Source organism: Erinaceus europaeus, chromosome 18 (genome assembly GCF_950295315.1).
Source record: "Erinaceus europaeus chromosome 18, mEriEur2.1, whole genome shotgun sequence".
Lineage (NCBI taxonomy): Eukaryota > Metazoa > Chordata > Mammalia > Eulipotyphla > Erinaceidae > Erinaceus > Erinaceus europaeus.
Window position 1 is genome coordinate 29656080 of NC_080179.1, and position 16460 is coordinate 29672539.

Genomic DNA, 16460 nt, shown 5'->3' on the forward strand with positions numbered 1-16460 from the left:
TTAAAAATGTTTTCCTTTGCAGAATCAGACACAAGTTTGGCAGAAGGAAGTGTCAGCTGCTTAGATGAAAGTCTTGGACATAACAGCAACATGGGCAGTGATTCAGGCACCATGGGAAGTGAATCAGGTACTGCCTAACTGTTGTGTAAACCTTAAAAAGTGTGAAATAAGACGCCATATAGAGGAAAAGCATGGGGGCTGTTCATACCCTCCCTAATGTATTTATGCAATTAAAGCAATTCTTTTCTACAGTTGAAGTAGTTTTGGAATTTTGCCATTCACTTTACTTAAAAGTACAACTTACTGGGGAATCTGGCGGTAGCACAGGGTTAAGTACACGTGGTGCAAAGCTCAAGGATACGTTAGGATCCCTGTTGGAGGCCTGGACTCTGCACCTGCAGGGGAGTTGCTTCACAGGCGGTGAAGCAGGTCTGCAGGTGTCTCTCTGTCTCTCTTCCTCTCTATCTCCTTCTTCTCTCTCAATTTCTGGCTCTACCAATAACAAACAAATAAATTTTAAAAAATTAAAAAGAACTTTGTGAGTTTGAAAACAAAAAAAAGTACAATTTACGAGTCTTAGAATCAAACTCTCTAATTTTGATCCAGTGTGTATCTTTTTTTGGTCTGACATGCCATATTCCGTAGGATCATGTCACCCATTTTATTTATCTGATTGGTTTCAGTTAATTTTGCTGCACTTAAATTCTGTATTTAGTTTGGTACATTTATTTTCAAATCCAACTGTTTTTTTTTTCTTAGTTAAAATGCATTTCGAGTAAAAAAAAATGATACCATCAATGGTTGTAACTCTAGATCATTGTAAATAGCATGCGTTCCTCTCCCTTCTTTAAATGAAGAAGTGGAAATTATATATATCACTAACATTTCAATTTGTATAAATATTTCTGTTATAGGAGTAGAGTGTGTGAAATATTTTCATCACCAAATGAGAACGTCACTAGGTATTTCCAGAGTTTTTCTCATGTAGGTTATATATCCCACTTGCCAAAAAGGAGATTGCCTCATGCCAGTCCCACACTTCTGCAGTGCTTCCTACTAATAAACTTTCTGACTTTTGCCAACCTGACCAATTTTATATTACTTCAGTGTGTTCTTTGTACATGCTCTTTCTCCCACAACTACTATAAAGTTGAAATGTTCACATCTTTTAAAAATGGATCATGGGGCTAGGTAGTGGAGCGCCTGGTTAAGAGTACACACTACAGTGCACGAGGACCCAGGTTCAAGCCTCTGGTCCCCACTTGCAGGAGGAAAGCTTCACAAGCGGTGAAGCAGAGCTGCAGGTGTGTCTCTGTTTCTATCCATCTCTACCTCCCCCTCCTCCCTCCTCTTGATTTCTGTCTGTCCCTATCTGATAATAAATAAAATAAAATGAAAAAAGAACATGAAAATAAATATATATATTTAAAAAATGGATCATGAGTTCATGATGCTTGTTATTCATTGTTTTATATTTATCTGTATGTTTAGAATCTTTCATAATTAAAAGTAACAAATTACAGAGAGAGAGAGAAAGAGAGAGAGCTTTGCAATGTAGCCAGCTAAGTAGGGCAGCAGGTTAAGTGCACCTGGCACGAAGTGCACGGGCTGGCCTTAGGATCCAGGTTCAAGACCAGGCTCCCCACCTGTGGGGGCGGGAGTGAGGGTCACTTCACAAGTGGTGAAGCAGGCCTGCAAGTATCTATCTTTCTCTCTCCCTCTCTGTCTGCTCTTCCTCTCTCAATTTCTCTCTGCCCTACCTAACAACAACAGCAGTAACAATAACAATAACAAGGGCAACAAAAATGGGAGAAAATGTCCTCCAGGAGCAGTGGATTTGTAGTGCAGGCACTGAGCCCCAGCAATAACCCTGGAGGTGAAAAAAAAAAAAGAAATAGTACATAACTGGAAAATTAAAAACAAAATTCTTTTTTACTTGTGGTGTGATTGGGTTCTAGAAAGCATCATATATTTTTAAATTATTTTGCATTGTTGGGAGAGTAATTGAAATTCAGATACATAATAGGTCTACAGAGGCAAAATAATTCATAGGAAGATGGTAATCACTCCTAATATCTTTTGAAATTCTAAAACTTTCTCTCAACAACACTCCCAACTTTCTCAAAATAAGTTGGTTTGAGAAAATTTTATTCACCAAATATCAGTAAATTTTTAACTTTAATTTAAAACAGGTTAATTAATTTTCTGCTCAATTCAGTCAGTGTTTATGAAGTTCTTGCCATAAGCTTATTTCTGAGAAGTGTATTTGTTTTTGCTATGCTTGTTACATAAATGTTACATTTAAAAATTAACATTTCTATTAAATGCTATTAATGCTAGAACTCAAGCCATACACTATCTAATATTTAACATGTTTATGGTTGTTTTCAGCTTCTGGAAGTCATACTAATTTGTATTTACCTAAGTAAGGGTTTTCAACGATTTTCATTCATTTAATAAATATTTAATCGTTGTCCTTTATGTGCAGGGCATTTCACCTATTTGGAGCAGTTAGAAAATTTAATCATTTACTGATTTTTCAGTTTTAATTTTGGCATGAAAGAAAGGGTTAATTTAGATGGACCCTATTTCTATAAGCACATATATTTTCAGGGATCAGTGGTTGCTCACCTGGAGGGTATTCTCTGCCACGTCCTTGATCCAGGTCTGAGTTCCCAGGACCCACATGGGAGGATTAAGGTCCTTTAGGGACACTTAGATGCCATGACATCTCTCTTTAAAATAAATAAGTAAACAAATAAAGAAAGCACAGTTTCAAAAGCAAATGTATTTGAAGACAAACACATTTTTCAAATGGTAGCCACTGAAGTTCAAGAGCACTTTGGAACAAAACATTTCTTTGTGTGTAGTTAATAGTACAAGTTCTGAATTTTGAAAATTTGAAATTGTTTTCTCTCAGATATCTGATATAAGCTAAATACAAGTCAGTTTTTAACAGGGTTTAGATAAATTGTGAATTTTAAATACATAATGAAACACTGAAAAACACAGTGTCTGAGATTATATTTTAACCATTAAGGTTAACATACAAACGGCTTTACTCTGTATGTCCTTTGCCTTCAAAAGGTACATAGTGAGTGAATCATTAGAATCCTGAACTTGGCTCAATACATAACAATCTGACCCCTTCTTTATAATAGAACATAATTATTGGCACATTCAAAGTTTAAAGATTCTAATTATACTATGGAAGGCTTCTTATTTTTCTGTGTTTCATTCCCAGTGAAATATACTGTTTCTCACCAAGTGGGGATATTTTGGGCTGTACACATTGGCCTGATATGTAGAAAGTGTTTCCTTACTATTTCAAGATAATGCCTATTAATATTTGTCCAGCTGGGATGGCGTATTTTTCCATGGTTATATACTATAGGTAAAGGAATACTTTGTCGATTTCAAACACATGCCGTGACAGACCTTTTCTCTCCAAGAATAACTCAGCTGTCAAAATCAATGTGAGAATGAAATTTGCCACATGGTGTAGTTCCAATAAAATGTTATTATTTAAGCCCCACTTCATTTAATTTTTTGACCATTTATATGCTATAGTATAATTTTAAAGTCTTCAATCAATACTTGTTGTAGAGAAAGGGCACAGTGTTATTAGAAGTTGCATTTTAAATGTCATTTTCATGTATGACATTTAATTGATTTTTCTATTTAAAGAGAGCCAAAAAATGAAAAACAAACAAACAAAAACCCAAACATTTCTTCTATAAAGGAAATTGGCTCCTGGCTCATTGACACTAGCCCAGTTCTCTCCTTCTGGTGACAGAGATTTACTTTTCATTGCTTGTGTGGATAAATTCTTCCATCCCTATGTCAGAGGATGTGATAAAGCAAGAATCAGGCTGAATATTTAGCACTCACCCAGTTCTTTCTTTGGATGCTATTCTCATAATGAATCCAACTCTAATTTTTCCATATTCACTCAATGCATTTCTTTGAAACTGGGGGTTACTCATCAAGCTTTCAAGACTTGACTAGAAAATATGGGAAATTATTGAAATGTCTATCTAGCTCAATATTTATTTTGGCAGCAATATGGTGCCCTAGACTCTGAAATCCTTGAGAATAAGGTCTGTATTCTTGGAAGTGTATGACATATTATAGACACTCAATAAATATTTACTATAAAATGAGTTAGGAATCACTGACTAGTTAACTAACAGTAAAATATCATGACTACTGTGATGGAATTAAATTTTAAACATTTTTGCACATTCTAATTGGTCTTAAATTTATTAAGATATACCTTATATGCATTAATGATGTTGATGTTTTATTTATTTGACTTGTTTCTAGAGTTCTGGGAAAGAGACTTGGAAAATTGATCCCATTTTCTCTTTTTAAATGTTGTTTCCTAAGCACATATAGAACTATGAAGGTGATATTTTTTCTAATTAAAATCTTGGGACTAAAATATTAATCTATTTGGGCCTGACATTGCATGACCTAGATCTGAGTCCCGTTCACCACATGAAAGTGTCATGGGACCAGAGTAAGTTCTAATGCTAATCTTTCTTTACTCTCTTCCCTCCCCCCTTCTCCTGTGCATGTTTGAATACCTTGGCACCATCTGAAGAATAAAAAACCATATTCTTTTTTTTTTGTATTGAAGGAAGCATATTCCTTCTTAAAAGAAAAAAAAATGCCGTTTTTAGATCTATGCAAAAATGTAGCTAGAATTAAATAAAGCAAAGAGAATTTGCTGATGCATTTTTAAAAATTTCTTTATAGGGAATTAATGTTTAACATTCGACAGTAAATACAATAGTTTGTACATGCATAACATTTCCCAGTTTTCCATATAACAGTACAACCCTCACTAAGTCCTCTGTCATCCATTTTGGACCTGTATTCTCCCCGCTCCTCCCCTCCTCACCCCAGAGTCTTTTACTTTGGTGCAGTATGCCAATTCCAGTTCAGATTCTACTTGTGTTTTCTTTTCTGATCTTATTTTTCAACTTCTGCGTGACAGTGAGATCATCCCATATTCATCTTTCTGTTTCTGACTTATTTCACTTAACATGAATTTTTCAAGGTCCATCCAAGATCTGCTGAAAACGATGAAATCACTTTTTTAAATTTGCTGATGCATTTTAAAATTTCACTAATACAGCAATTTAGGAAAAGGAACTTCTGGACCTTGGCTATAAACACACACACACACACACACACACACACACACACCTCTTGCTTAACAACTATTAGATTTTTTTTAAGTTAGGTGATAAATGCAAGTAATGTAGGTATAATATTAGGATTTTAATCATCTATAAAGGTTTGCAGAGAAACAGTGATATTCTTAACTAAATTTGAACTTTCTATAAAATAACAGAAAAATGGATTATAATTGCCATAGCGTTCTAAACAAATATGAAAAAGTCCTCAATATATTAAATGTTCATGACCTTGAATGAATGCTTCCTAAAAATCGTATTAAATGAAGCAACAGATTATACGCTGATACCTTAATGTGCTTCATCTGTGTTGTTTATCCATCCATACGTAAGGCAAATTTCCTGCCCGGTTAGTAGATGGCTCTTACTAAATGGTATTTGGTGTGAATTTTCCTACCTGTTTCAACAGTATACTATCACATACAGTTAAAGCCCAGTGAAATAAAAATCATCCAGTTGCTGAAATGGAGCATTCAGCAACTTTCTTCTAAGTTAATGGAATTGTGTTGATTTAGTTTTATTACAATCATTGATAAGAATGAGAACACTTACTTCATGTGTAATGTAATACTGATAGGTGCTGTCATTTCATTTTCTGTTTGATTACATAGAACACAAGATAGGTCTTTAGATTGATAAAATATTTATTTTCCTGCATTCCACATGATAAGTTCTAAATGGTTAGAACCACCCCCCCCAGTTATTTCAATAAATAGAGTCACTTCTAAAAAACATACTTTAAACCAAGATATAATAATTTTATTCTAATGTTCTGAAATGAATGCATATAAGAATTACTGGTACTTAAATTTAGAAATATATATTAATTGGAAATTTGTATTTGTTACTGTGCCATAAGTTTCAATAGATATGACTATTGGAAACATATAAAAAGTGATAAAGATAATTCAAAATTAAGTGACAAAATGTATAGAAGATTTTTGCTCCCTAAATTCTACATGTATTTGTTCTTATTATTTCAGTAATGTGTGTGTGTGTTGGTGTTTGTTTTCTTTTTTTCTCTTTTTTATTAGTGATTTATTATTGATTTATAAAATTATGAGATAACAGGAGTATAATTCCACACCATTCCCACCACTAGAATTCTGCATCCCCATTTCCTACACTGGGAGCTGCAGTAGTTCTCCCAAGGTCACAGATGTGGATTGGCTGTTTCTATAACTATATTTATATGTTTCCCCATTTTTTCATATGGTTCTGTATTCTCTTCCTTTCTGTCACATCTACACCTATTTCTGCTTCCAAATGTCCCTACTTTTTAACTCTTCTCTTTTTTGGTCTTGATGGAATTGGAGTTCAGAGCCCTCTGGTCATCTTCCCCTAAACATTCCTTCCCCCTCTAGGTGTATGGACCGTAATTCTTTTGAGGGTGCAGAAGGTGGGAATTCTGGATTCTGTAATTGCTTCTCCACTGAACATAGGAATTATCAGGTCAATCTATACCCCGAGCCTGTTTATATCTTTCCCTAAGTGAGGTAGTACTCTGGAGGTGAGGTTCTGGGATACATTGATGAGGTTATTTGCCCAGGGAGGTCAGGGTGGAATCATAGTAGTATCTGCAACTTGGTGGCTGAAAGAAGTAAGATAGAAAGCAACACAAAACAATAAAATTAAACAGTAAGCAGGAACCAAAAAGTAGGGATAGAACAGATGAAATTAGGCATCTCTGATTGGGAAGAAGCTAGAAGTCTAATTTAGGAATGTTCCTAGGGGCCAGTGACTTTTGTTTGAGCTTGATGGCTAAAATGGACTGGTCCTGAAATTACTGCAGCCTAGAATGTTCCCAGCTATGATCATAGACCTAGAGCTCATATTGACAGGGACTTTTGGGGGTCACACAAGCTTCTGTGCTAAATGTGAAATAGGCTCTGCATCAGATTGATGATAGTTAATTGTATTTATACATTTCAAGTTTGGGAGCTACGCACTACCCTAATCCAGCTTTCTAGTCCAATTCTCAACTCTAACTACATCTTCCCAGACAATATTTTAGTTCACCTGCATGTTAGCTGTCAGGTTCAAACAATTATTAAAGGTATTTGGTTTTCTAATTGCATTTTATCAAACATATGAACAGAGTGAAGGCTATAACGAAGGTTACTTTGCTATAAAACTAGAGGGATATATACAAGTACTTAATGATTTCTACTTTTCAGTTCCTCTCATAAGCAGAAGAAAGAGAAATAAGTAGGCAAAATGGCCCAGCAAAAAATGGAAAATATGTTGCATTAATAACTATAACTGAGTAACCCTGGAGGTAGCACAACAGAACTCAGGACTTGCATATTAACCATGTATTATATATATACATATATATATATATATATATGTATGTATGTATATATATATAATGTTAAACATATATAACCCTATGGGCCTAGCCTGCAACTACATATGCCGTATCATGCTTTGGTTTTTGTCGCTCAGAAAATAATAGACAAGAAAATCTTTAAACAAAAGTATCTGGCACTCCTACATTATAACTTTTTTCCCTGTAATTTCCCCTAGATTTAAAGACATGTTGATAACTCTTTGTTTTCTATTCTGTTAATTCACTACAGATGCATCTTCATCTCCCAACTTCCATTATGCAGAGTACCAGGGTTGTATTCCACAAATGTTTAAAATAAAAAAAGCAAATTAATTTGGCACAGAAGATAGAAGATAAATTTATTTGGACCATGCATTAAAATGCATTTAAGACACAAGAGGCCTGTGTTCAATTTTAGGCTTTCTAGTCTTAGTTATTTTCTTACCCATTTCCTTATTTTTCTTTCTCTTAAATGCCTTCAGATGAAGAGGATGTGGCAAAAAGAGCATCCCCTGAGCCAGAAATGCAACTTAGGCCTTACCAAATGGAAGCTGCCCAACCAGCCTTGGAGGGGAAGAATATCATTATATGCCTCCCAACAGGAAGTGGGAAAACCAGAGTAGCTGTTTACATTGCTAAAGATCACCTGGACAAAAAGAAAAAAATGTCTGATCCTGGGAAAGTTATTGTCCTTGTCAATAAGGTATTCAACTGGCACATTATATAATATTTATTTTCATTTTAATGTTCTTAATCATGATATGATGTTTGGAACACTGTAAGTTTTATATTAAATTTTTGCTGTTTTATATTAAATTTCACTGCATATATATATCTGGATAAGTGTTTTGGGATTCTTTAAATAGACATATCTAGGAGTAAAGTTGCTGGATTATATGGTAATTTTCATTTTCTGAGGAACCGCCATACTGTTTTCCAGAGGGCCTGAACAATTTACATTACTGCTAAGAGTATATAAGAGTTCTTTTTCTCCACACCTACACCAGTATTTTTTTATCTGTCTTAATGTAGGTCATTTTCCAGGTATTAAGTAATACTTCGTTGTCCTTATGATTTCCAATACTCTTATAATAAGTGATAGTGAGGCTGTTTTCAGGTATCCATATTGACTATTTATGTATCTTCTTTGGTGAAGTACCTATTTACTGCTTCTTACTTTTTGATGGATTTGTCTTTCTTGTTATTGAGTTTGAGATTTCTTTTTTTTTATAATTCATACTTTAAAGCATTTGAAGGTCACCTTGGTAAGTATGCCTCCTTATTGTAAATTAAAATATACTTATTAAAGTTCTATTCTGATAAATAAAAGCATATTAACTTATAAATTTGTAAATTGGTAATATTAATTTTACATGATCAGATATTAGTATTTTTACTTAATCAAAATTGGTGTTTCCCCCTTTACCTTAGAGTGTAGACTATATAACTTTTCAGTTGATTTAAAAAATTTTATTATGCTAAAAGTTTTAGTAACAGCCTATTTCTGAGTAGTAAAGAAGCACAACCAGAAGATAGCTCTCCTGGAAGTGTCTATACCTTGTGTATCAGGCTATAGGTTTGAACACTAGCACCATATAGAAACATGATGGGCAGTATCCAGGGAGTTTCACGGATGGTGAAGTGTTGCCCTGGTGTCTCTTTTCTTTCTGTGTTTCTCGCTTTCTCCTTACTCTCACTCTAAAATAAAAGAAAGAAAAGTCACTCAGTATTTTTCATGGGAAAAGCTCAAGTTCTCATGGAACCATATTAAAATGAACAAGCATACTCAGAATCCTTGATCTAAATTTCCATCATGTAGATAAAAATGCATTTTGTATGTATTCATTAATTCTAAACACTTTTCTTTAATAACTGCACACCCACTCTTAATGGTCTGGTTTGGGTATGTGTGATAATGATGATAAGTTAGAATTTCTTTTTTTTTTCTAATTGTTATTAGATAGAACAGACAGAAGCTGAGAAAGGACAGGAAGGTAGAGTTGGAAAGATAGACATCTGCCAACTTGCTTCATTGCTTGTGAAGTGGACCTCCTTCAGGTGGGGAGCAGGGGCTCAATTCTGGGTTCTTGTGCTTGGTAATATGCATGCTTAACCAGGTGTGCCATAACCTTGTCCCATAGACTTTCTGTCCATAGCTTTTCATACCATCTTTCAGTTAAGGATATTATCTTTTGTACTAAAAAATAATCAGGGTAGAATACCACATACACAAAAGTAGTTTGACCTTGGACAAATGAAATAATACCACTCTGCATAGATGTTCTAAAGTTTAAATTAGATATGTATCTGAAATCTAGTGATGGCTCAGTAAATATTGGTGTGTGTTTTTTCTGCCTCTTCCTTAGTGCCTTCTCAAAGGACTCTCTCATTCCCTACTTGTCTTCTCAGTAATTATACTACTTCTGCAAAAGCATGTCAGTTCATAATCACAGTGATATTTTTTATTCATTTGTTTCATTTTCTTATGAATTCACAATATCATGGCCTATAATAATTGAAAGAACTCTTCCAGAGTCATTCTTCATCCATTGGAGAATAGTTCTATTTCCTCTGTTAAATAACTGCTTTTAAATACTATTTGTTAGAGAGAGAGAAAGAGAGAACATCCAAGCAGAACACTACTCAGCTATGTTATATACTGTTTCTGGGGACATAATCTTTTACCTCTGGGCCCTCAAGTCCATGTGTTACTGCTGTGTGATCTCAGGACCTGCTAATTAACTTTCATCAAAGTATTAAACAGACTCAACATTGCTTAGTTTCTGAGATCAGACAAGAATGGGTACATTCAGGGTGGTATGGCTATAGACCCACTAACTTCTCATACCAGAGCATCACTCCTAATAAGATTGTTCAATCCATTCTTTAAGCAACTGCTTGAAGGCCTTACGTATATTCATCAAAATCTATTTATTTGGAATTGACACTCATTGGCTACAGTTTTGTCTTAATGATATCCTTTCACATAAAGAAGGTAGCATTCTGAAACTCTACCTTATTTTTCTGTTTGTCCAGTGGGAGAAATATTCCCAGCTGCTTTAAGTGTTCTTCTTCTAACACGATTTCCAGACTTTCCATCACCCCAAGTGGTCATACTTTTCCAGATCCTATGCAAGGATCCTACAGCAGCCAAAAGTAGAAAAACTACTACAGAGTTGGTCTTTTCAGCAGTGGTGAGATCTGATAACTACCCATGAATAAGTTTGCCTTTGTCATCAGTGCTTGAACACTCCTTTAGAACCTCATTTCCTCTTCACTTGAAAATTTGTTACGGGGGTGCACCAGTGAATCACCCAGTAGAACGCACATATCACCATGTGCAAGGACCCAAGTTTGAGCTCTGGGTCACTACATGGGAAAAACTGCAATAGGGAGCTTCATAAGTAGTTGGGTGGTGCTGTTGTCTCTCTCTTCTCTGTGTCTCTCTCTTTATCTCCCTGTCTCTCACCCTTTTTCCAGAAGAAAAAAAAAAGTCCACTGGGTGTGGTAGAGCTGTGCAGGAACTGAGTGCCAGCAATAAAACCCTAATGGCAAGAAAGAAGGGGAAAAAGGGAGGGAGGGAGAATGGAGGGAAAAAGGAAGGAAAGAAATTGGTTAAATTATAACTCTTATTATTTGTGAAGCTAACTTTTTGAGCCTAAGTACAAAACCATATTCATATGCTTTCCTATCATTCTTTTTAAATTGTGCATTTAAGGTCTATAATAACTACTTTTCTCAGTGCTGTATTTTAGCCACAAATCTCTCTTTTCATTGCATCTAGATGATTTTTATGAGTCTACATTTACAGCTGTATTTCCTTTCCTTTTATTTTCTTTCCTTTTTCATTTTCTACTCTAACCCTAGGCCTTACAGTTGTGTTTAAATACTAAATTGCTCTCATTAATTATTTATAGTCACTGCATTGTTCTGTAGAAAAATAAGAGTAGTCTAATTCCTGATCCCTGTTGTATTTCTCCTGAGAATTACTGGACTCTTTTCATTACTCCATCCACCTACATCATAATTATTTACTATATTACCCTTTTACAGGCCTTTTAGGTAATTTCACCTTCATATCTTTTACTCTCTGAACCAGTTAGTCAGTACAATCTGTGTTTTGTATTTTGTCCAAAAGCAAGATATATAACCCTTGACCTAGAAAAGAGAAATCATGTTCCCTGACATCATTTATTTTTCTCTCCCTTCCTCCTTGCTTTCCAAAGTTATAGCCTTCAAATGCAGGGAGAAATGAAAACACCACCTGTGTTCCCAGACTTTCTATTTCCTATCTAGGATTTCAACATCATAAGAGATAACTTCCAGGTTCCTTCAGATACTATAATATAGCATCTGATTCAGCAGAAGTGGGTAGCAGTTGGGTTTGATTGGTCTTGGCAAGCTCTCTGTCACATCTCAGGAATAAGCTCCAAGAGGACCATACACCTCCCAATTAGCCATGTCAGACTTGCATCTGGCTTTCTCTGTATCCTTCAGTAGGAAGTCAGCGCCACCCAGAGTGAGTATCAGGATTTCCAATGCCTGATACCTTCAGTGACAACTTCTTTCTATTCTGTATACCAAAAGGTGCTGCCTCCCTTGGCAGATCTTGCACTCTTTAAGGACAGGACCTCAGGTGATTGTGTCACTGCATTTTTAAGGAGAACATTGCTCAGATCTTGCTTATAGTGTTACCAGCCATTGAAACTGGGACTCTGGTACCTTAACCAGGAAAGCCTGTTGTATAAGCCACTGTATTATTTCCCTCAGTCCTTTGTCAATCCCTAAATCATTCAGCATCATGAAGATATTTAATGATAAATTCAGTGCAGATCTCATCTGTAAGGAATCTATAATCCAGGAAATGAGTGGTGTGCATTCATAACTTTATAATTAATACTATATTTTAGATGTATTATCTTATTAATACCACCCAACTACTCTTTGAGGTAACTCCATTTTGCCCTGTAGAAAGCTGAGACTCTGCGGACTGAATTGGCCCATTAGGGATCATCCAGTCAATAACCAATAGTGCTGAGACTTAAAGTCTTTCCTTCTGAGGTTAACTGATCTTTTCCCCACTTTCCTTTACTAAAATAAGAGGATAGGTGAGATTCCATAGATGTTTACTGAGTATTGGCAATGGGACATTCTGTATCATTTAATTTTCACAACAAATCTAACTTAGGTTGACAGCACTTTATTTAATTTGGAAATTGAGATCATTAACATAATTGAGTAACTTATTCAAGGTCATATGGTAAATAAATGTTTTCAGAGCTGTCTTTGTCTCCCCTGGATCATGTTCCATTTCCTGTAGAGTTAATTTTCATTGTCTTCCTCAGTCTTTCTGACTCTCTTCAAGTTACTTCCTCTTTGTTATGTAAGTTGAGTGTAAATAAAAGCTACAGAAAAAAAAAGTCAGAAATGAGTTTTTAGAAGAGAAAGAAGAGCTATAGTTTCCAAATTTTAAATATTTAATGTTTCATGGGAAACTTCATTAAAAACGTTTTTAAGACTGTTCTTTGCAATGATTCTTAGACTTGGGAAATCCCGGGCGGTTCTAGGAGTCTGTGACTTTCGAATCTATCAAGTGACACTGTGCCACATAGACCAAAGACCAGTTTGAAGGGATAAAAAAAAAAAACACTAACCTAAAACTTCTCTTCCTAGCTTTCCCACTCTGAGCTATGTTCTTTCATTTACCAAACTGTGTAATTGATTTTAAGTCTACTTTGCTTCCTTGGAATTTATGCTCTCCTAGAAGCCGTTTTCATTTCTACTAAATACTGTAAAATAATATTCTTTATACATTGTTATCCCAGTCAAAATGATAAAAATGATGAAAGAGTGAAGGATAGAGCAGGGGTAGATAGCATAATGATTATGCAAAGAGACTCACATGCCTGAAGCTCCATAGTCCCAGCTTCAATCCCCTGCACCAACATAAGCCAAAGCTGATCAGGTAAAAAAAAGAAAAGAAAAGAAAAGAAAGAAAAGAAGAGAAGAGAAGAGAAAAGAAAAGAAAAGAAAGTCAAATAATAAATTGTTATGTCTAAGTAAGCAAGCTCTGTTAAGACTTAACATACTTCAGTTTTTGGCCAAATTTCTCTAATAATGTTCCCTTTCTCTTTTTAACTGTGGTGTTTTTAAAGGTACCATTAGTTGAACAGCTGTACCGCAAAGAATTCAACCCATTTTTGAAGAAATCATATGCTATTGAGAGATTAAGCGGTGATACTCAATTGAAAATATCGTTTCTAAATGTTGTAAAGTCCTGTGACATTATCATTAGTACAGCTCAAATCCTTGAAAATTCCCTTTTAAATTCAGAAAAAGGAGAGGATGAAGGTGTACAGTTGTCAGGTTTGTTAAGGTGTTTTGTTTTGTTTTGTTTTATCTTGTAATAAGAGTTAATTGTATAAGAGGTCAAATTAGTAAACAAACAAACAAACAAAAACACCAGGATCTTGTTCATGCATGATTGCATGATTTCACCACTCAGGAACATTTTCTCATTCAGAAAGCCAAAGGGAGATTGTATCACTGGAGTTTCCTCTTTTGCCATGATCTCTTCTACATACCTACTGAGTTATCTCTCAGCCCACATTGACTACCTGCCCTGTAAGATAACTCACCTGGAAACATACCTGCTTTGTTATGCACCAGTGCCAAGTTCAAGACTGGCCATCACTTCACTTGAGAAGACTTTAGTGATGTGGCATCTTCCTCCCTTGTCTCTTTCTATCTGAAAAAGTCAGTCCAGAGTGGTGAAGCTCCAGTAAGTACAAAAGTACATATGTAATTTTGAAGAAACGAAAATAAGATTAACCATAGTTAGATTGTCTTTTATTGTTTATGTTTCCACTAAAGCCCTTTTACTTCCTTGGAAAAACAGGCAAAAAGTTAAGTGTGGAATTAAGTCACTTTACTCTGTATAAGAATGCCTTATAAAATCAAGTACTTACTAGAAATTTCATTTAGTTTTTATTTCTAGCATTAAAAAGTTATTTTATATGCTAGTAGATCCTATTTGATCTGCTTTCTTTCTAATAGAACAACAAAAAAATCAGTATTATATTATGGGAGATGAGAAGAAACAAAGGAAAAGAAGTATGAATAATTATCATCCTCATAATAAGAAAATACAATGTTGACATAAAGCAAAATGATTTTCATTTAAATAGTGTAATTTTCACTAGACATATTAAAAATAAAATTCAACTTGGAATTAAATATTTTATTAAAAAAACAAATGGTAACTGTGGCAATTTTGGGTAATAAACTGGGCTTGAATTCTCTTTCATAACATTTTAGCAATATAATATATCCAAAATTTATCTTTTAAGTGGAGCTAATATTTCACTGGGATAATTGCATGATAATATGCATAAACTTCTAAATAATTACTAATTAGCTGTATTTCCCTCTTAAAAACTGAAAGATGGATTTGACAGTTCTGTTAAAACAAAAGACACCCATGGTTATTCTTGATATGGAGAAATAAGCCATATGGATTTTTCTTTTAAGACTTTTCTCTCATAATCATTGATGAATGCCATCATACCAACAAAGAAGCCGTCTATAACAACATCATGAGGCGTTACTTGACACAGAAATTGAAAAACCATAGACTCAAGAAGGAAAACAAACCTGTGATTCCTTTGCCTCAAATTGTGGGACTAACAGCCTCCCCTGGTGTTGGAGGAGCTAAAAAGGAAGCCAAAGCTGAAGAACATATTTTAAAAGTGAGTTATAGATCTCGTGTATAACAGCAACAACAAAAACTAAAATTAATACAAGGGGGGGTCAGGTGGTGATATATGGATTGAATACATATGTTACCATGTGTAAGGATATGAGGAAAAGCCCTTGGTCTTACCTGCAGAGGGAAGCTTCACAAGCGGTCAAGCAGTGCGGAAGGAGACTCTGTTACTCTATCCCTCTTTTGCTCTCTATCTCTACCCAAAAATATAAATTAATAAAATTATCCTTTTAACCTAATGCAAGTGTTTTTGAACTTTTAAGATTAGGTTCAATGGTCACAGAGAATATGAAAGAAATTATTCTATGATTATCAATTAAATGAAATTTACTTGCTTTAGTAAGTTACTCAAACATCTACTAAGTCATAACCCGACTTATTAAATGCACTCTTACTTATCTTACTAATGTTGATAATGATACTGAACAGTATCACAGAAATTAGCAAGAGAAGTACTGACGAATTAAATACATGAACATATGAAATAGTGACTCCGTTAAATTTAATGATCTACTTGATATGAAATATGCAATTAAATTTTCTAATTTTATGAGTTTTAAAGTTGCAAATTTTCTAGTGTGCATGTGTGTGAGATTCTCAGATTTTGAGTAATTCTAATTAAATCGTAATACCACATAGGCACTGCTGTTCATCTCAAGTGTAAAGCAACTGATGTATCTCAGGTGTTAACTGGTTTTGAAGAATGTTGGTACCTGCAGTTTTTAAAGCCTTTACATTAAATTTAGTACAAAACTTAGAGACATTGCTGTTTGTTCCAAAATGTAATGTATTACTGAGATTAAAAGTTAGCTCTAGTCTAGATTCAGGGGCATGGTCTTCAGCTATGTCCTTTTGATGTTTAGAAGAGATGGTATGACTCTGGACTGTCATTCTGTTTTGTTTTGTCATGTTTTGTCTGCGGGCTCATTTCTCAGAATATATTCTATAACCTGTTTCTCAGAACTCAGACTGTAAAGTGGGTCTTATTATTCATAACCGGGGACACAGACACAGTGACCAAGATGATTATTCATCTCTAACTCCTTGATCACTAGGCTCCATTTAACCTCACACATATTTGTAATCCTTTCATTCCAGTCCATCATTGCTAGCAATAGAACCTGATCGTATAATTAAAATACTGTAGGTTCATCCAGGA

At 34.7% G+C, this 16460-nt stretch overlaps 1 protein-coding gene across 1 annotated transcript in view; it reads left to right on the forward strand.

The window, feature by feature from the left end:
* IFIH1 (interferon induced with helicase C domain 1) overlaps window positions 1–16460 on the forward strand; it is a 69357-nt gene that overhangs the window by 32400 nt on the left and 20497 nt on the right. The window contains exons 4-7 of the mRNA XM_016188443.2: window positions 23–127; window positions 8019–8239; window positions 13692–13902; window positions 15067–15284. Of these exons, the coding sequence (XP_016043929.1) occupies window positions 23–127; window positions 8019–8239; window positions 13692–13902; window positions 15067–15284 (755 nt within the window). The remainder of the gene's footprint in view (window positions 1–22; window positions 128–8018; window positions 8240–13691; window positions 13903–15066; window positions 15285–16460) is intronic.